Genomic DNA, 21,398 nt, shown 5'->3' on the forward strand with positions numbered 1-21,398 from the left:
AAGCATGTTGTGTGTTGCACTGCGTGTAGGATGTTAAGAAACGGAGACTCGTTTATATCGTGGTTGAACCTTTTTGTAGTTTAATTGCTTTTTTAAGCGATGTAGTGGATGTCGGAAAAGATTGAATGAATGGCTGAATCTCTACGTGTTCAGTTGTGGATTGCGTTCCTGTAAATGAATTACAGCAGTTTTTCTTCTGAACATCCGTCGTCAAAGTATTAATACAGGTCATTCTATTCATGTAAAAAGGCAGAAACGCCGCGTGGCTTTAAAATAATTGTTAGCGTTTTACTAGTTGTTACTATTTTTTATCTCACCAACATCTTATAAATATCTGTTATTAACTGAACGATATCCGACGTCAAAATGCTGTATTTCATAGGATTGGGTTTAGGAGATGCTAAAGATATCACAGTCAAAGGCTTAGAGACTATTAAGAAGTGCAGTCGAGTTTATCTGGAAGCTTACACGTCTATACTTACTGTGGGGAAGGAAGCGTTGGTATGTTGTTTTTATGTGTTTTCAATATAATGTGCTGATTGTGATTATGTGCTTAAAAAATAAGTACCTGTTATTTATACATTCTTCTGAATTTGTTGAAGGGAATCGAAGTTTAATTAAACAGTTACAAAGTGAATAAATTATAGATACATATATCACTTAAATTCAATATTAGCTAAGCTGATCCAATTAAGGTTCGCCTGGTAAATTTAAAGTTTCCTTTTGCTCTGAAGTTTGGTTTAAAGTTAAAGTCAAATAATGATGTTATGAAATTTTTTAGGTTTAGGGTATATGCTTAGAAACGTGAAATAAAATGTATAGATTGCAACATTCTCCCAATTGTATTAATTTCTCAAAATGCAAGACCATGGCTAATGCCTTTTGCGGACATGTTTATTATACTTCTTTAGTTTAGTTATTTAGTTTATTGTTGACACATCAGCAAGATCAAGCTCATAAACCCTGACATCCTTCAAGAGCTGAGTCTGGTAGAGCATTGTCAGAAAATCTAGATGAACGATGCTCAGGTGAATTATGCTCAGTCCAGTCTCAGTTATGGATGTGTGCCTAAGGAGGTTCAGTCTTGCAGACCTCTGGTCTTATTCAGAATAGCTCGCTGTGTTGTGGTGTTTGGTTTTCAATAAACAGGCATAATACTGATATTAGAGTTAGTTCAGCCTGACTTAAATGTTGGATCTAGGGGAAGGAGAGACACGTAGAGTAATATATTTGTCTACATCCCTTTATGCAGTTTTACTAAAGTACTTATATCTTATTCTGTTAGAATCAAGGAACATTTGTAAATTAAAGGGCTCAATTGGCCAATCTTGTCCATTTTGTTTCTTCTAGCTTTGGAGAACAGACCTAGACCAAGTGGTTTCAGCTGTGTGTATTTTATAGTTAATTTGTATTGAGAAAATATGCAGACACAGAAACATAGTAGAAATTTTTAATGTACAGTTTTGTAAAGACCATGTGTTCTTCCATTAGTAACTGATTAAGATTAAGTGTTTTTCCTGGTTTTTAAGTAATTCAAAGCAAAAGAAGGGCTGAAAATAATAGAGCCATCCAGGCCCCCAGAGTGGCAGATGCCCATCCTTGGTTTGATTACTGTCCTTCCAAATGTGTGGGATTATTTTATACCAGTGGTGTCTTGACAGGTTTATAGGCTTTCTGGTTTGCACTACTAGTCAGGTACCTCTGTGTGCTCACTCTCCAGGAGGAATACTACGGCAGAGAGCTGATCCTGGCGGACAGGGACATGGTGGAACAGGAGGCAGATGGCATTCTGAAGGGGGCGGATGTCAGTGACGTGGCATTCCTGGTGGTTGGAGACCCGTTTGGGTAAAGTTGGCAAGGGGCTTTTTTGGTTTTTCTTAAATTGCATTGGCTGCAGTCTTAACTCTCCCCAGATGTTCATGCCTGGCTACTTTTTCCACAGCATTGATGATCAAATTGGGAATGAGAGGTTAGTTTGCAGAAAGAACATTTTTGAAAAAGGTCAGGATCTGTGGTATACTGTAGGAACAAGAAGAAGAGAAGTTTTTATTCATGTGTGGGGTCAGAAAACAAGAACTGCAAATGAGAAGAGACCATTCAGTCCATTTTCCTTTTCTGATATGCTAGTAGCTAATTAATCTGAGAATCTTATCCAGTTCTTTGTAGTAATATCCCCCGAAGACAGGAGCTTTATAGAATAGAGTAGCAATAACACCCAATTCTATTGTATGAAAATTGAGTGTTAAAGAATTTGCATTACCAAGACAAAATTTATAATGAAGTGGTACATTTTAAAGTCCTCTTATAAGAGTGCTATTTATTATACTTTCTTAAGATCCATTGGCCTGCAAACAAATTTGTCCATACACAGAAAATGTCAGTTGTATGTGAAAACATTTTCCAAAGTTCCTTCTGTAATTAAGATGTAAATACAACATTTATTTATTATATAATAATTTTATATGATAACTGCAGTCAGTCATCCTATACATAACAATCAAAAGGTGCTTGAATAAGTGACAAGGTGCTTGAATAAGTAAGCTGCAGTTCTTAGGATGTACTTGCAAAGCATCAACATTAGAAATCTAACTTTCAGGTTTAAGAGGATAAGAAAGGAAACAAAATGGAAAAATAACATGCAGATGTGCTAAAGATTGTTAAAGGATTAGTTAGGGTTGTGTAGAACAAAATGGTGCTGAACATGTAAGTGGTTTCACAGCAGTTTCTTTCTTGTCCAATAGCACTTGGTCGTGGCCAGAGGAAAGAAAAATGCCATTGCGCTTAAGTACAATCCTGTATAAACAATCAGAAGCCTTCTATTGGGCCCATCTATGAAAGCAGGCTTAATGACAGGCTGAGGACCTTGTGCTCAAGTTTGTCAGAAGTGTTTGGTTCAGCTCTTTTTCATCCAAACCACGAAATCCAGAAGAACAGCTGGCTTCTCGTGTTCTGTCAGGGCTGAAGTATGCTGAGGAGCCCTTTTTAAATACAGTTAATAACAGGCTGAAACAGTGGTAGGAATGGTCAGCCAGGACCTGTTGCTTCTTTAATCTCCAATAAGAATTCCCTTCCTTTAAAACACATCAGAACAAGTACCCAAATACCCAAACTATCCTTGATAAAAGGCCTGCGAATTTGTTTGTTACTGTAGGTTTAACTCTGCCTAAAGTGAGACAGGCTTTGCTAAGTTTAGACATTTTTAGAAGAATGGGAGTTAAAATATGTACAAGCAAAATCCTGGTTCTGCAGTAGTAAAACTTAGGCTCAAATCTGTGGCTGAGTTATTGATTTCCACACAGTGAATACTTTTATTAAAAATAATTCACCATGAGGATGTACAGGACTAGTAGCTCGCCTTCTCTTCCTCTTTCACTGATGAAATTGCAAAGGGTCTGCCAAGTGAGGAGCTTGGTGGCTTTTCTTCTCTTTCAGGGAGGCAGGGTTACAGGCAAAAAACAAATGAAGTTCCCTTTCATTTCGAAGAACAAACAGATGGCCACCGGAATGGGTTAACATGGAGGGGCAGATGACCTGTAGGACATACAGTGGATAGGCCTATCATCAGATTAGGGTGCCGCAACATTCCCTCACCAGAATAACACAGATAATTGTGTACATGGAAATCTTTCAGATTTTTTGTGAAGAAGATAACCAGCAAAAAAGCAGTTTTTAGATACAGAAACCAAAGGTCTTCTCCTGATGAAGACTGAAAAGAGCCAGAATGAGGGCATTAAGCACAGTGAGGCTCTGTGGACAAAGATTAGGCAGCCCCAGAGGACAGAGGAGTCATTGCTGTGGTTTGGAGATGGACAGGGTCCTGACCCTCATACAGACACCAGGTCTGCAAGGAGAGGAATCTCCTTACCCCAGCTATTCTGGATCTGCTGTAGTTCCACAAACCAGACAGGGGTGGCTGGGGGTTGGTTTAGGACTTTCTAGAATAGTTCACTTGGGACAAAGCACGTCTGTCTCCAGAGCACTGAAGGAAGGAGGAATAAGCTTGAATTTCAATACAGAGCTGGACTGAATGGTCTCCAGCACCATCTGCAGCATTGTCAATAGAAGGTGGTGGTTGGTGGGTGTGCTGTGGCAAAGAAGAGGCGATCAGGGCTTCTGAAGCTGCGTCAGAGGGACCTTGGAGAGTTTTGTTATAACAAGGCCCTGCATTGAAGGTCTGAGTACCTGTAGGTCAAACACGACAAGCTAGTGCATGAGTAGGATGGTCAGAACCAAGACATATATCGAGGGATCTTCTCAGAGGTCACAGTTGAGCAAGACAGCCATGAAGAAGACTTTTTCCCTTGTTTTGGGGAGGGTACTCATGATATAAAGAAAAATAGCAACCTTGAGTACAGCAGCATATTAACCCCAAAACATGGAGATAAAGGGGTATGTGTGACCACAGGCGCAGGGTTACCCAGAGAGCACGATGGTACTTGGCACACAGGGTACCGAGGTACTTTTTTTATTTTTACAGCATGAAGGAGAGTTGAATGTAAAGGCAAAATTCCAGGGTGTAGAGGTAGAAAGTTTCACAAGGACACAAAATGGGAGGTCATTTTCCTTATTGGCCTTTTGCCTGCATTGAACTACAGCCCAGTCCTCCAATATCCCGTGGGTTATCACACAAAATGTTTATTGGGCCAGTACTGGGTATAGAATAGTGTTGAGAACATCCAAGACTGTTGTTTTTGCAGCTGTGTATAGTCCCCATTGAACAGTACCCAACGTATGCTTTTTTCCCTATTTGTGTTATTAATGGATGTTGAAAATCAAGAAGTTGAATTGGTTTCTGGTGTTGAGGTTTTGTATGCTACAGGCACTGTATTTCAAGGCAGATTTCCTCTGGTTCTGTGTTTTTTTGGTACTAAATGATGACAGCATGAAAGGCAATGCCAGTATAAAGACCAAAATATTTTTTTCCTGGGCTGTTTAAGAGAACTCAGTACAGAGCTGCAATAGAAAAGGGCTCTGGTGTTTCCTTCCGTATCCAGCTTTCAGAGCACACAGAAAACACAGTACATTGCTCATGCCTCCACAGCATCTCTGTTGCACTTCTTCCCAAAAAACGTGCTTTGTACAAAAACGTGGCAAGACAGTTCAATGGGAAAGGATTATTTTTTGGTGGGAAATCTGTGTGTTAGAACATGTGTTGCTTCATCCACTTTTTTCAGTAAAACACAAACTTCATAGCAAAAAATGGTCAGTGCTTTGTTGAAATTCTTTAGTTGCTAGCTGTAAAGACAAAAGCAGTTGAAAGGATCTATATTGTATTGTTAAATTATTTTTGACAAAACACACCTTGTGCCTTGCAGAAGTATTCACTTGCTTCCAATGATGTCCATTTGTATTGAACTGCCAATGAAATATACAGCTGCAACTGCAAGTGAAGTGATTTTTCAAATTAAATAATATTTAACAAAACTTAAATGCTCAAAATGAATGCTTTGTGGTTGGAATTATCTGTCTGAAAGGGGGTGAATACTTTTGCCAGGCACAGATCCATGTTCACAATTTTATCAAGCATTGCTCCTCTGGTTACCACAGGGCCTTCCACATTAACACATTGGTATGATAAGGGGCAGAGTATGCAGGCAGCAATTAGGGTTCTTGATTCCTAACTGGAAGGTTGTGGGTTCAAAACCCAGGTGAGACACTGCTAATGTATCCTTGAGCAAGCTGTATTGGTGAAACAGCAGCATAACTAAAATAATTTCAGTTTCACCGGGTAGCTATACACTATAACAAGCTTTAAACATGTAGCTCCTAGTTTTGTCTTTTATTAAAGCCATTAGCTTATAAAGCTGGAACCTGATCAATTGCTGTGTATTGGGATCCTTTGGAACAGGGTTTCAGTTTTAAGATTCACATTTGTTGTGTTCTTCTCTGCAGGGCAACTACCCACAGTGACCTGGTTTTGCGAGCGGTGAAGGCCGGTGTGCAGCACAGAGTCATCCACAATGCCTCGATCATGAATGCAGTTGGGTGCTGTGGACTGCAGGTGGGACATTTCTCACTAACTGAAAGGCTCTGTTGGAGTTCTCCATCATTGCTCTAGTTGTAGGTGTCTTCCAAAACACTGTCATGCAACAAATAACAGGATGTGGAAAAATATACAAATAACTATCACATGTTGCTTCAGCTTTTAGATAGATAAGACTTTATTGATCCTGAAGGGAAATTGATGTGTTACAGCAGTCCAGCCCAAGACGAGCAAAAAAAAACAGACATCAGAATAGACGAAAAATTAAAATATGTACAGCAATACAAAATAAATAAAAATAAATACATAGGTGTGTGCAAAATATGCTCATAGTCACTGTAAAAACAATTAAATATGTGCAAAATGTGAATAGGTATATACAGGTTGAGTGTCCAAAAAGTACAATGGAGCAACATGCTGTCCATAGACGAGCAAATAAAGGGCTAACAGTCCTAGCCTAGGGCAGCGTTATACACCCTGACAGCCGCCTGGAGGAAAGACCTGCGGAAACGTTCCCTTGAACACCGTAGCTGGAGCAGTCTGTTGCTAAAAGTGCTCCGCTGCCCAATAACAGTCCTATGAAGCGTATGAGAGGCGTTGTTCATGATGGCTGTGAGCTTGGTCAGCATTCTCCTCTCAGCCACCACCTCCATGGGGTCAAGGCTCAGCCCCAACACAGAGCCAGCCTTCTTGATAAGTTTATTGAGCCTATTTGCATCTCTTGTCATGATGCTGCTGCCCCAACACACAGCAGCGTAGAAGATGGCCGCTGCCACCACTGATTCATAAAAAATGTGTAGCAGTGTTCCACACACATCAAAGGACCTGAGCCTCTAAGAAAATAGAGTCGGCCCTGACCTTTCTTGTACAGGGCATCAGTGTTACCAGACCACTCCAGCTTAACATCCAGGTGTACCCCTAAGTATTTGTAGGACTGCACCCCCTCTATGTTCTCACCCTGGATGGAAACAGGGTTCAGCGGAGACTTATTCCTTCGAAAGTCCATAACCATTTCTTTAGTCTTGCTGGTTTTTAGCTGGAGATGGTTAAGATGACACCACTCCACAAAGCTGGTAATCAGGCTCCTATATTCCTCCTCCCTCCCCTCTCTAATACACCCCACCCTGAAAACTTCTGCAGATGACATGCCTCAGAGGTGTAAAAAGTGAACAGGAATTGAGCAAGGACAGTCCCCCATGGAGCCCCAGTACTGCTAACAACCTGTTCAGACACACAGCTCTGTAGCCGTACATACTGTGGCCTGCAGGTCAGATAGTCTATAATCCAGGACACCAGAGGAGTGTCCACCTGCGCTGCCCTTAACATCTCTCAGTAATGGTGGATGGATGGTGTTAAAGGCACTGGAGAAGTAAAAAAACATAACTCTAACAATGCTCATCGTCTTCTCCAGGTGAGAGTTAGCTCTGTGTAGCAGATAGATGACTGCATCCTCCACTCCCAAGTGTGACCGGTAGGCGAACTGCAGGGGGTCCAGTGCTGTACTCACCAGGGGTCTGAGGTGGTCCAGTTCAAGCCTTTCCAGAGTTTTCATTAGGCGTGATGTCAGTGCCACTGGTCTGTAGTCATTCAAGACTATAGGGTGCCCCTTTTTGGGTACTGGCACCAGGCAAGATGTCTTCCAGAGCACCAGAACCCTTTCTTATCTCAGGCTCAGGTTGAAGGTGTACTGCAGCACTGAACCCAGTTGGTCCGCGAAAATATGTTTTTATACAACACATTTCTTGATTGTTGATTGTTGATTGTTGTTTGTTGTTCGTACCCTGAAAAATCAATGTGTGTTATGATAAAATTTAGAATAGCTTGAAAAACTTGTAGCCGGGAGTAAAGTGTTTCTGCAGTGACTATTAAAAGTATTCTCATCCCTTGGACTTTTTCACATTTTACAGTATTACAATATAGATTCACATTGTATATGGAATTTTTTGCCATTGATCATTCAAAACACTCTATAATGTCAAAGTGAAAACAAAATTGTATAGATCCTCCTAAATTTAATAATAAATGTAAAACAGAAAATAAGTGATTGCATAGTATTCACTCCCTTTATTATGACACACCTAAATAGACTCTGGTGAAACCAAATATATTTAGAAGTCATGACAGTGTAACAAGAAACCTGCATCAAATCTCAACTACATTTTGCCAGAAGGCATGTGGGAGACTCTGAGACCAAGTGGAAGAAGATTCAATAGTATGACAAGACCATAATGGACCTTTTTGGTCTCAGTGGTAAGCACTATGTTTTGCGCAAGTGTAACAGAGAACATCATCCCTACTGTGAACATGGTGATGGTAGTATCATGCTGCAGAAGCTTCACTGCATTAGGGCCTGGAAGACTTGTGAAGATAGAAGGAAAAATGAATGTAGCAAAGTACAGAGAGGGGAGATTCATCTTCCAGCTGGATAATAACCCAAAAGATACAACCAAGTTGTACTGGCTTAAAAATCAAAACTAGGTTAATACTACTGATAGCTGCTGTATGTTAATGAGCGTCATCAAACAACAGCATTGAGTCTCTTTGCAAAGTATTGCTTGCAGGTCTTAAAAGACCTGTACCTGATGTCAGCTGTTACTTAAACAGCTGTAGCAATCTATAATCTTTGTTTTATTCAGTCTCGCTACTTGTTCTTGACTGCAGGAAAGTAATCTTCTTGTCTTTTCTTAAAGGCTGGATTTGTGTTATATTGTTACTGCCTAGTTTCTGAGGCACAGGGTCATAAAAAATCATTAAAACATTCTTACAAAATGCTAAATATCATCCCTAGTGTGAAGCACTGCACATCCTATCGGGTTTATGTGGATTGGACCTCAAGTGTAGTCATGCAGAAAGAAGGTATATCATGAGTCTTATTTTAAAAAATGAAAGAAATCTTCCAAGAAATAAATGTGCAGTCATATCAATGTGTTTTGAAACATATATTGATGTGAATGACCAAATCGTAGAGTATTTTTATAACTAAAATAAACCCAATGGCTTTGCCTCATGTAATCCCATTGATTAGTGCCTGTGTCTTTGTCCACCATAGAAGAAAAGGGTTTGGGTAGCTCATGGGTACAATGCAGAAGGGAGTGGACTTAAAGTCTTCTGTAGCTACATCTTGTTACAAATGGTATTAAAAACATAATGTTCACACAATTTTGAAGAATAGAAGGTCAACAGTTTCCATTCCTTTCATATTTGAGGAGTTAGAATAAAGTTGGCAGAGCTGAGAATGATATGCTTTGGTCTGCAGAGCTGCTTTCTTCCCTCAACATTTGGCTGCAGACATGGAATTTGTAATGCAAAGTCAGGGCCTTGTTTGTCAAGATAATGCTAGTCTTTGAGATGCCAAATCCCTGCCATGAAGGAACAGATCATTATGCAATTTGATCTCCTCTTTCTGTGGCTGGTTTACAGAGCTCCATGTGCTGCACTTCAGGATTTTGCCAGGGGGAACATGCCTGGACTAACGTCTTCCAGTTTCTTCATATGCCCACCAGTTTCTGACCCCTTTGCTGTTGTGTCTTTATTTGAGAAAAGAAAATGCAGTATTAAAATGTAAAATGAGAATTGGAGTTTCCTGCTGAAGAAAGTCAGCAGTCTTTTCTTGTCATTAAAGGGTTGTGTAGCTTGACCTGGTGTGGGACTATAAGTTATCACAGTTCCAGCCTGTATGGCTCTGTGGTGAGTGTCTGTCTGATGTTAGAATGCCAGCTAAGGGAGGCTGGTGTTGTGTTACATGGATATTGGTTTAGCATACCTAAAGGGACATGATTGCCTTTCATGTGGGACAGCTGAAACAAGTGAAGAGGGTGACTGGGCAGACGGTGGTCGTAAAAAGTCCCAAAACAGAGCAGTGTGACAGGCAGTGGTGTTGAGAGATGCACCCAGGTCACAGTGCGAGTCAGATGTCCACTTGAGTGCCAGGGGGAGTAGACACTGCTCTTAAACTGATGTTCTGATATAAATAGTTGTATAATATAGCTTTAAAAACATCTCTGTAAAAGTATAAATCTACACATTATATTTCTTATTAAACTTCAGAATAAACTGAATATTCCGTGCATTTAATCTAATAGCTAGTGCCTTTCCTAGATATGCACTAAAATCATTAACATCTCTTAGACTTACAGTTTGTTAGTGTTTATTATGTGTATGTATTTTTTGTGTGTAACCTTTTTAATGTTTAAGGTTAGGTTTTAAGTTACTGTACTCTTTTGTCTTTCTTTATTTCCTTTTTCCACGCCCTTAAGGAGTTTCTTTCTCCTGACTATTTTGCTGATAGGTCAGAGGTGCTGCTCTCCCTGCTGAGTGTAGCTTTAAGTTTCCTGTCTGTTGGGGTAAACCTGTACTCACAGCAGGCATTGTGTCCTTGAAACCTGACCGTCCATTTTCTACTTGTCATAAATACACTTTTATTCCTTTTCCTAAAGCGAAAGTAAAGATGTAAGCTGTAGAGATGTGAATTCCGATTGCAATTATGACATGCTGTGATTTCTGCTCCCCATAGGGTCCCTCACCTGGTCTTGCTTGTTACAAAGTCTCTTCAGGATTCCTGGACAGATTGATTTAGAGGTCATTTGTCATTGGCTTCATTTAAATTCCAGATGCGCAGTTCCCTGTAGGGCTTATCTAGTTTATGCTTGGGGAATTGAAATCCCCTCATTTTATTTGCTACCTTTTATTTTTGCATCTTGCATTCTGGAATAAAAGAAAATATTATTTTTGTCATCTAAATGTGATGGTCAGCAGCGCTTTCCTATTGCCAGTCCCAAGGGGGATATGCCTCAGACACAGTCTGTAACATCTGGGCTTAGTTCAGTGCATTGTTGAATCTACACTGAACCACCCCACACTCTAGTCTAGAAGAGAACATAGACGTTGGACAGTATTCATCTATCGAGGTTAACCTTGGCTGTTGCAGTAGTTTAGTTACATTGTCATGTTTTGTTTATTCTTGTCATATATATATAGATATATAGAAGTGTCGAAGAAGCACTGCAGGATTTTGCTGACGTGTTTCTCCAAGATGGTGAAAAACAGGAAGCATCTTGTTTGGGCCTTGATGTGATTATGCCTGCCCCCCCCGGCCTTCAGCAGTGCACCTCTTAGAGTCCTGGCAGGGCTGTGCCAGCCGTATGCTGCACGTTGGGGTGTCCTGACTCCTGCACTCAAACAACACTGTCCAGCGTACCACCAGGGAATAGGATGTGTGACCTAATCTTGAATGCTTCAATCTCTTTTTCAGCTGTACAGTTTTGGGGAGACGGTGTCCATAGTGTTCTGGACAGACACGTGGAAGCCTGAGAGCTTTTATGATAAAATTAAGAAGAACCGCGCCAGTGGAATGCACACCCTCTGTCTGCTCGGTGAGTGCCAGGAGTTAACTGTGCGTAGTTTCTGGTTGCAACAAGTGTAAAACACTGCTCTGTCATTTGAAGACTTACTAATACAACTGCCATTTCTCAGGAATGTGAACTTCGACCTCATGTAATACATGGAGGATAGTTTTGGTAAATTATTGTATTGTACTAAGAACAATAAGGGATTGTATAACAGATTAACGTGCAGAATTTATGACGTTTAAGAAGTGTTATGTTGTATTTACACTGAAATTATAATTTTCAGAAATTTTCACATGTAATTTCACACCCATGAGCTCAGTTGTGTGATAGATATTAGAATTTAGAAGAATGTAAAGCACACAGCAAACCACCTAGTTGTGCAAGGAGAGACGTTTAGTGTCAGGTGCAGCTCCATAGACTTCAGAGTGTAAGTTCACCCTTCAAAATCCTCAAAATACTGATTTTCACAATTTTTATAATATTTCTTCTTTTTCTTCCTTCAGAAAAAATGTAATAGTGACTTCCCATGTCCCTGGACATTTATAGCTCCAGAGAAAGTGTCTGATTTTCTTAAAGATTAATAAAGCTTGGAATATGTACCATGGAAAGCTTAGAATTAAAGTAGATTAGACTAAGTAATAAACTAACTAGGGCAAATTAGAATTAAATGTTTTAAAAGGAAAACTGGTGTTCTGAAACAACTATTCATTTGGTATTTATTTCCCAGTCATTTAGTTTAAGATAGTTCCCCATTGTATGATTTTACTGTAAATGACCAAAGTACACAGGATAATGTGTAAACCATTAAAAAGGTAAATCTGTTGCAGAGAACAAGGAGGCAGCATAACCAAAAATTATGTGAAACATAATTGTGTTACCCTATCCTGAATTTTATTTAGTCAATTTTTGTTTTTAGAACCAAGTTAAATTCCTGCTTTTATTTCCTTTGGACTTTAGAGACTAATGGTACATTTCAGTGATCTGTCCTTGGAGCATTTCTATAACATGCTTTGCCACTTTGTAAATGAAAGCTGTTTGTAGTTGTTCTTGTCTATTTTAAAATTCAGTATGTAACGCTATAGGTTGCTCTGCCTTGCTCCTTGGCACTTGAAAACTGTGCTCCTGTGACTGATGGAGGGACTCCAGGGGGATGCTCACCCATGTGTGAAGGGAAACATGAGCAGAGCCCCCCAGACTCACAAATAGATTGCCTGAGTTATGAGTGAGGCCACTAATTCCTATACTATTAATCACCACTCTATGCACTCTGGGGAGCAATAAGCACTTTTTTTCTATGAAACTACAAACCATCAAGTTTGGAGATCAGTCCACAGGCGGCTTTGTTGTGTCGGCTCTGGTCACTTGACCGTTAAGAGTTTGTTCATTGCAGGTCCCAGAGCCGGCTGAGAGGTGGCAAATGCTCTGTGGCTGTTGGCTAACAACAGACGTTGGTTTGAAACTGAGTGAGATTCATGCGCCGTTAATGTGAGATCAGTGCCCGTGACTGATGGCTCTTTGCCTTCAGTGTCTGTCCTTGCTGCCTCTTGTCCGACATCGCAGTGGATATTGTAGTTCTACACAGCAACCTAAGAGTACAGGCCCTGCCACAGTGAGGACATCATTTGAGCAGCTATCGAACCACTCAGGACACCTGCATTGCCAGGTTTAAAAGTCATGTTAAATATGCAGTGCCGTGTAATAAACTGGTGTCCTGTCCAGTGTGTAGACTTGCCTAGTGCCCTGTGCTTCAAGGTTACAGATTGCTGCAAGCACTTCTTTGCAGGAATAAAAGGTTTTCTGGGTACACAAACTGTAATGGAGATTAATAGGAGATAAGAGAGGAGGAGGCAGATGCTGTCATGCCTTTACATGGTCCAGGGATCTTATGTGATATTAAATACATTTGGTCCTTGGTGATCTTTCACAAAGGGATGTAGAGATAGAAATACATTACATATTTTTAATACTTGAAGTAAGAAGAATACTTTGACATAAATGAAAGTGCCTTAAGAGTTTTTATATTCTTGGAAGTTCTGGCTAGGGTTCTTCCCAGATGGAGCACCACGATGGGCGAATACTATAACACCTCTGCTGATCTCTGATTCACCCTATTGCACAATGAGCAGCAGCCTTCTAGAACCCTAATGAGTATGATCATTTTATGTGCTCTTGTTCTGTCATTCTTTTAAATTTAATTGCAGAATATTTAAAATATTAATATAATAAGGCAAACAGTAATGTGCCTATTCTGATGCAGTTTTCCAGGACATTTTAGTTCCTGTGGTTGCATTTGATATTCATAACAACTTTCAGAAGGAATTTAATATAGAAGGCATTTAACCAACATATTTATTTTTAGAGTTCATAGCTCATAAGCCTGACATGGTCAATATATAGTATGGTAATGGGAATTTATTCTCATTTGACTTAATCTGCTTAAATAAAAACTGTATATGTTATTTGTATTCCTTAGTTTTGCCCAGGACACTGTTGCACAAGGGTGAGATCACAGTTTAACACCTTTTATCTTTTGTTAGTGGAATAAAAACAGAAGAAGAGGAGTGGGAAAAGGTGCAGGTGCAGCTTTTCCACTGATAGTTTTGTCATTGGGTAATAAAATGTTTTTGAATGTTCTTGTGCAGTTTTGTTTAAGACCAATAATGGAATACAATTAGACTAGACTTCCCAGAATCAGAAACTCAACCGTTCTCTTCTGGGAAGGAGTTTTTTTGTGGTGTATTAATTATCTGCTTAGCAGGTGCCCTTATCAGGAGCTCTCTACAGTTGCATACAGTCAAAACAATAAATGGCTAATAGGTTCTTTAAGATCGATAAAGGTACTGAAGTAAAGCAGCTAAAGATCCAGATCCAGCAGCAATAAAGACTATTTTAATATTTAAATGTGTTTAGCTGCTGTGAAAGAATAGGTGCAGTAGCTGCACCACTTAGAAAGTAAATAAGCTCAGGAAATGATGGCATTATAGATCGACACATTTTGCTATAATGTTTCTTTTGGAATTGTTCTGTACATTATTCTTTAAAGAGTGTGTAAATCTGTAAGTCCAGCCCCCTGACTGGCACTTGGTATTGCAGGTATGTCATTCTGTCTGAGTTCAATTGTTTCTTGTGCATCTATTACACCTGGGTTTAGAGAAAACTTGTGAGATAAGATAAGATCACTTTATTAGCCCTATACAATTTCTTGTATTAGGAATTTGTCTTTTTGCATACCCCAGCTTGCTCTCCATGAGACACAGACACACAGACACACAGACACACAGACACACAGACACACAGACACACAGACACACAGGCACACAGGCACACAGGCACACAGGCACACAGGCACACAGGCACACAGGCACACAGGCACACAGGCAGGGAGAGAAGCTTGGGGTCAGAGCGCAGGGTCAGCCATTGTACAGCACCCCTGGAGCAGTTGGGGTTAAGGGCCTTGCTCAGGGACCCAATGGAGTAGGATTCCTCTGCCGGCTGCGGGAATTGAATTGGCAACCTTCCAGCCACAGGCCACAGGCTGTAGAAAGGATAGGAGACTGGGGGCTGAGAGGCAGAGATGGAGAAGGTCTCCAATGTATAGATACGCAAGACCTGAGAATAGGCTTCTACAAAGCATGACTGAAAGGTCTGTGAAAGACACTAACAGAGTTTATCCAAGAGATGTCAATATGAAAATTCCGATTGCAGTGCTTCATCAGCCACCGTGGGAGAGGGAGGCCTTTCGTATTCAGACAACATAGCTGCTGGGTGTCCCATAATTTGGAATTATTTTTTGCAGTACGACACCCAGCAGCTTTGTTGTCTGAATGGATGATTATCTTTATTATGTTTCTTATAGGAAGGTTTTAGAAAATCAGTGAGCGACGTAGAGCCGCTTGATCAAAAACTGCAGTTCAGAGCTTCTGATCTTCCTTCTTCAAGACTCACTGTCATTATAGCACAATTAGAGATGCTCCAATTAGATTAAAAAAACTCAGCTGAAGGTGTGAATTCTTAGTAGAACTGTAAAGTAAAGAAAAAGAGCAGAAACTGCAGCAGCTAGGAAATATGCAAAAGGAGGTCTCCTGGGGAGCAAAAAAGGAACATGAAAGCTTGTGGTCTAAAGCAGTGATAGAATAGGTAAGGTGAGGTAGGATTCCCAAGCAGAGAAGGTAGCACTTTCCTATCATTCCTGGATCAATTTGGACAATATCAACTGAAAAGACGCACTGTGTCACTGGCCCTGTTTTCATTGCAGCTCTGTTTGCCGGCCCATTATTGTGAGTCTCTCTGTAACTGACCTCATTTAGTAATAGGAGTTCATATTCTGCTTCACTTTTAAATACAACTTTTTTTTTAATACAACTCTACATTTTCAGTCCACAGAAAGTTGATGCCTGTAGTAAATGAAATTATCCCAATGATGGCTAGCAATGGACACGATTTGATGACAACAGTTTCAGACATCTTTGAAAATAGGGAGTTCCTTACCTGAAAAAGACGTGCTATGACTTTAAAAAGATTACTGATTTCTAGTTAAGTGGGTGCCAACTGGTCTCCAAAGCATCAGATTTCCTCTATATGGTTTAACAAAAATGCGTGGAAGTCTCTTTTTTTTTGTAATGGGGCTACTTTGTTCTGGGAGACAGATGGTCAGAGTGCTTGTATTCAGATTGCTGTTGTAGTGCTGTAGAAATTTATTTTGTGCCTCAAGATGTGGACCTAGTTTGCCCCTCTCCAGTGCTCGAAGTCCCAGTGACAACAGTAGTTAATTTCAGGCAGTTAATTTAGTCTGAAGAGAAACGCTGTGTGGGCACCAGAGCTACTCTCATTCATTATGCATCTCAGCACACAAGGGAGCATCAGCCCCGTCGCTGGCCTTGCTGGATTTTTAACAGCCCTCACCTGGCTGTGAGCGCTGTCACAGCTGTGGTATCGTGGGTAATTGCGGCTTGCCTAGAGCGGGGGATGGCATTATTAAAGTGATTCAAAGGCAGTAAATCTCTGAGATTAAGAATAGTGTTGCCATCCCCAGCAGGACTCATGAAATAAATGATAGCTAATGTGGATACAGAGGCGGGAGCACGCATCTTGCAGTGGCAAGTGTGAGTGATGTGTGTTAAAGGTCACACATTTCCCTGTCTGTGCACATCAGACAGCTATTACTGCAGGCAGAAACATCATTGAAATACAAAGCACTGAAATGGGTTTTGGTATGGGTCCAGGTAATTCACAAATTCTAGATTTATGTTTAGCTCAGAGGGTAAAAATAATTACTTGTGTCGGTTCTGCTGTAAAAATTCAGTGATTGAAATGTGACTCTTTTTCAGTCTTTTATGTAAATGTGTCTCAGAAGGACACTTTTAGTATTCGTGCAAGCATCTGACTCAGTCCATTTCTGTGGTTTAAAGATGGTAATTTGTGCAGAAAAGAAGAGACAGTGAACCTGAATTCCACAATGAAAGCTGGTGAGAAAGACAGTTCCTACGTGGTGGACTGACTGTGCTCGCAACTTCTAGCATCTGAGAATGTCTCCTCTCTGACTTGGCTCACGGCAGTAAAATAAACTTGGGTGATATTTGTAATGGGGGGCATGGTGGTCCTGTTGTTAGCATTGCTGCCTTGCAGCACTGGGGCCCTGAGTTAAATTCTGGGCCTGGGATGCTGCCTGTGTGGAGTTTTTATGTTCTCCCTGTGTTTGCGGGGTTTCCTCCCACCGTCCTAAGACATAATGGTTGGTTAATTGGCTTCTGTGAAATTTACCCAGATGTGAGTGTGTGTGTGTCTGTGCCTGTGCGTGCCCTATGATGGACTGGGGTCCCATCCAGGGTGTATCCCGCCTTGCGCCTTTTGCTTGCTAGGACTAGGCTCTGTCTCCTCTGTGACCCTGTGTTGGTTGAAGAGGTTAGAAAATGGATGGATATTTGTTATTTTATTTCATTGGGAAGACTGAAGGCTGTAAGTTCCAGTTTTATTTTGCTTAAGTCCATTGTTGTGTTCATATAATTTATTTCCATCATCATGTGTTATTTGCTAATAGCACTAGCTGGTGTTCCCACTTAAGATGATTTAGAAAAAACAATTGTACCCTTTTTTCTTCAGTTTTCTACAATGACCCAAAATGACTCTTATTTTCAGATATTAAAGTCAAGGAGCAGTCCCTGGAGAATTTAATGAGGTATGTCTTGAAAATACCTTCATACAGAATCCAGCTTCTCTATAGGTATTGTAATACAAATAGGCCTCAGAGTGAAACTACTGTGATAAAGTGAATTAAAATAATTTTAGGTATATACAAATACTGTATAAGTTCCTGGAGCTGATCTGTTACATTGTGTACAGTGATGTAATGCAGAATTTATTACATAGATGGCAGATTATCATTGTTAGTTTTGAACTGGATACAAGAAATATTTAATTTTAGCATATTTTCTTCACAAGAGTGCTAATTAAAATCCAAACATGCTTAGGAAAAGAATTGCTCTTACAAGTCCCTGTGTTTAATGCACTGATGTAAGAATGACAGTGCTGTTTATTGCTCAGTGCATTGGGTATCTTGTCATGTGCTAATTTTTAAATGTTTCCCAATGGGAGGGAGTATTATGCCATTTAATAATATGATCCATGTTCAGCAAATTGAGTTTTTCCAGTCTTGTCATTTAAAAATTGAATCTGCTTCTCATATACAGTAAAGGGTTTTAATTTATCCCAGATTTATGTGCATAGTTGTATTATTACAAGGAAATTTAATATAAATGGCTTCCACTAAAGCATGTGTTTTGGAATGATATTGTTGGTATACATCATAAAAACACAGAAACCATTTTCTGTGGTAGTCAAAACCTCGAGTTTCTTATTATATTATGCAGCTTCACAGATGTTCTCTAATAAAAGTTTTAATAATTCTAAAATTAAATAAGCTTGTTGGTGGTTTAAAGAATTCTGTTATTCAATGTGTTTTAAAACACTAAATGAAAAATGTGGACCTCTCTTTCTTCAGCATATGCCAAAGAAGACAAAATCATGTGCTTTCAGCTAGTTTCTCTTGCATCCCACTAGATAAGAGGTAGAGAGTTTTGTGTTGAAGTAAATATGGGCATGTCTGGGGGTCTGCATGAGTGGCCTCTTGTCAGAGTGTGCCCTCTGTACGCAGGTGCCATTGTACCAGTGGAGGAAAAGACATTTGCTCTGCTGTTGACTGGCTAAAATAGAGGCCCTCTACAGCAATACGGTGTGAAAAGTTACAGCTACAGAGAATCAGTCATGCAGCACAAAATTAATCTGACATAATTCATCTAGGACACTGGATTTAGCATTATTATAATCATTGTATATCTGTTCAAAAAATAAGAGCCTTCAGTGTAGCTAGAGACCAGTATCAATGGAAATTATGCCATTGGCCTATCTTGCTTATTTGGTTGCTAATGCCATTGTTTGACTGATCTGACTAATATAGTGATGTGCCACATGATGAAGGATCCGAGGAATTCTAACTCAACAATGTGGCTGGGTAACTTGTCTCAGACACCTACCTCAAACAACACCTCAAACACTTGTGTCCTTTGCACAAAAATGTGTCCCTTTTTTTTAGTTCAAACAATCTCCACTTCCACTTTAGTTGCCCCTCTCATATAATTGACACAGATTTGTATTGTTTTCCCAGGGGTCGGAAGATTTATGAGCCACCACGCTACATGAGTGTGAAGCAGGCTGCCCAGCAACTCTTGGAGATTGTCCACAATAGGAGGGAGCAGCACGAGGAGCTGGGTGAGATTAAAAGAACTGTGTACCAGGGTGTCATGGGGTGTACCCTACTGTACACTGCCCCCAACTGGCCAAAACTTACAAAAACTGCATACATTTAATAGATTCAGAAACTTTTTGCCAGGCTTGATTCATTAATATTCAAATCCGACACAACTGAGATAATTTTGTATCACTTTTAAATTCACTAAACCTGAGGTCGTATAATGACTGCTAACATTCAGCTGAATTTTAAAGTGAAGTAAAACAGGCTGGGTTTTACTTTTCTTAAGAATTGAGAAAAGCTCAATTTTTATTAAAAAATATTTGTTTCCATGAGTGGTGAATTCTGAATTTAAGTTTCAGAAGTAGAGCTTAAAGAAAAACAATGGCATTTTCATGGGGGATTTACTTTTCTTTTCACAGAAGCTTAAATATAAATGTGATAGTGTCATAGAATTTTCTGCAATCCAGATCTGAATTCCACACTGCAGTCAATCTATTAATGGAGCTGTTTCTGTGTGGCAGCCATCACTGAAGACACCATCTGCGTGGGTCTGGCCAGGGTGGGGGCGGAAAACCAGAAGATCTGCACCGGCACCCTTACAGAGATGGCATTGGCTGACCTGGGGCCACCCCTGCATTCTCTGATCATCACAGGGGACATGCACCCCCTGGAGATCGACATGTTGAGACTATTTGCTCTGGACCAGGCCACTTTCCACTATCTTAAACTGACAGACAGCTCTACTTACACATCCTAGAGCTGCATGAGACCCAGAGTGCTCTGAGACTTGCAAAGACCTGTGTGAAGATTCATAGAACCTCACCGTACTCTTAAAGTGTGAAATAAAAATTGCCTTAACAAACATTGAACCCTGGTGTGTGGGAAGGATATTCTTGCATGCAATTAAGTCTGACATATCTGCCTGTAATAATGCAGCAAGATTGAATTGATTAAAAACCTTCCACTCCTTTTAAGCTAGTTTACACAATCACTGTCTTCCTGGTCCTTCACTTGCTTTATATGAGGTGGTTTATGCTGACAGTGATTAGTGATTAGTTAATTGTACCTGCCTTCATCGCTGGGGCTGTAAATGAGCAAAAACTCCCCGATTGTTAGGAAGTGAGGCTGGAGAGCAGGTTAGTGTTACACAGGTCCCATTATCGAGCTGTTGTCAGCAGAGCTGCAGTGTTGTGCATATACTTTCTCGAAACAGCTTTCAAAATGTCTTTGAGACAACTTTGCAGACCGTGTTGTTTTTGCACTTTTGCAACATCAGCAAACAGCTTATGATGGAGTCTTTATAAAAAGATTGAGTAGGAAAAGATGAGAATGAAAACATTAAGAACATCCATAAAAGAACATTATGTTTTCAGTTCTTAAAAATTATTCATAATTTCAGACTGTGCATTTCTAAATATGTTCTTTAACTCATATCTGTGGGCTATTTTTACAACGCAGTAGACCATTTCTCTTCTTTATAGAACATTTATATGTACAATGTGAGCCCAGTTACTCTTATGTTATGAGGTGGGTACTTAACTATTCCTTACAGTACCCAATCTGCTGATGAGGGGAGGAATCTGTCACCCACTGTACCAAGATTAACCCCACTGGCAATAGGGAAGACACATGTGGAAGCATTATCCTTTAAGGTATTTGAGCCATAAGGTCACCATGTGCTACACATGAGTAAACAAGCAGGGCAGTCATGCATGTAAGTGGCCAATTGCAGATGATAGGAGTGATGTCACTGTAAGAAGACAGTCCTGCAGGATCAGAGAAAAGGCAAGGTGGCGATCCCTTTGCACCCCCCCCCATGCTGACCCTGACCCCTGTCAGCAAGGTCAGGTCAGACATCGCACTTAAAGAATACAGCCTACTTTGTACTCTGTGATTAGTCAAGACTGAAAGGGAAAGAACAACACAAACATGAGTATGAAACTGATCCCTCTTAAATTGTCTGGAAACTTTATTTAAATAATCGTGAGACGATGAAGCAGGGCAAAAGAAAGCCTGTTTGAAGGCCCCCTGAGCAGAGCTCCTGCACTTACATTGACCTAGCACCCTAGCACTAAACCCTACTGGGGTTAAAGTTGTGCAGACATGCACTCCACTATTATTCTTTTTAGATTACCTTTGCAATTATCTTTCAAAGATAAGTCTTGTTTTTCATTACAAATATATTTTAGGCTGGATTAAAGTCTGGTTTAAAAAAATGCTCCCTTGGCTTAAAAGAAAAAACCTTCTGGCACTGTGCTGGAATGGCTGAGAGCCATATACTGGCGAGCAAGCTGTGGTGCTGGACGGCAGGAACTCGTGT

General features: G+C 40.2%; 1 protein-coding gene across 2 annotated transcripts; it reads left to right on the forward strand.

The window, feature by feature from the left end:
* The first annotated feature begins 1 nt into the window (after position 1).
* On the forward strand, positions 2 to 19,947 carry dph5 (diphthamide biosynthesis 5). Of its 2 annotated transcripts, none has more exons than XM_088598851.1 (7): positions 2 to 501; positions 1,721 to 1,845; positions 5,893 to 6,001; positions 11,235 to 11,355; positions 17,467 to 17,506; positions 18,992 to 19,095; positions 19,600 to 19,947. In XM_088598851.1, exons 1-7 carry the CDS (start codon positions 367 to 369, stop codon positions 19,833 to 19,835), a joined length of 870 nt encoding a protein of 289 aa, XP_088454977.1. In that variant the 5' UTR covers positions 2 to 366; the 3' UTR covers positions 19,836 to 19,947. The 2 variants fall into 2 exon arrangements, with proteins under 2 accessions (XP_088454977.1, XP_088454978.1); XM_088598852.1 differs by lacking the exon at positions 2 to 501 and adding an exon at positions 900 to 1,028.
* Positions 19,948 to 21,398: the final 1,451 nt, after the last annotated feature.

This window comes from Lepisosteus platostomus, chromosome 11 (genome assembly GCF_059453375.1).
Source record: "Lepisosteus platostomus isolate fLepPlt1 chromosome 11, fLepPlt1.hap1, whole genome shotgun sequence".
NCBI classification, from domain to species: domain Eukaryota; kingdom Metazoa; phylum Chordata; class Actinopteri; order Semionotiformes; family Lepisosteidae; genus Lepisosteus; species Lepisosteus platostomus.

What these genes read in the sequence shown, in the direction of transcription:
- dph5 (XM_088598851.1), top strand. Translation starts at nt 367, where the DNA reads ATGCTGTATTTCATAGGATTGGGTTTAGGAGATGCTAAAGATATCACA. An exon ending in TCCCTGGAGAATTTAATGAG is followed by an intron (nt 17,507 to 18,991) that starts GTATGTCTTGAA and finishes TTGTTTTCCCAG; the next exon opens with GGGTCGGAAGATTTATGAGC. An exon ending in GGAGCAGCACGAGGAGCTGG is followed by an intron (nt 19,096 to 19,599) that starts GTGAGATTAAAA and finishes TCTGTGTGGCAG; the next exon opens with CCATCACTGAAGACACCATC.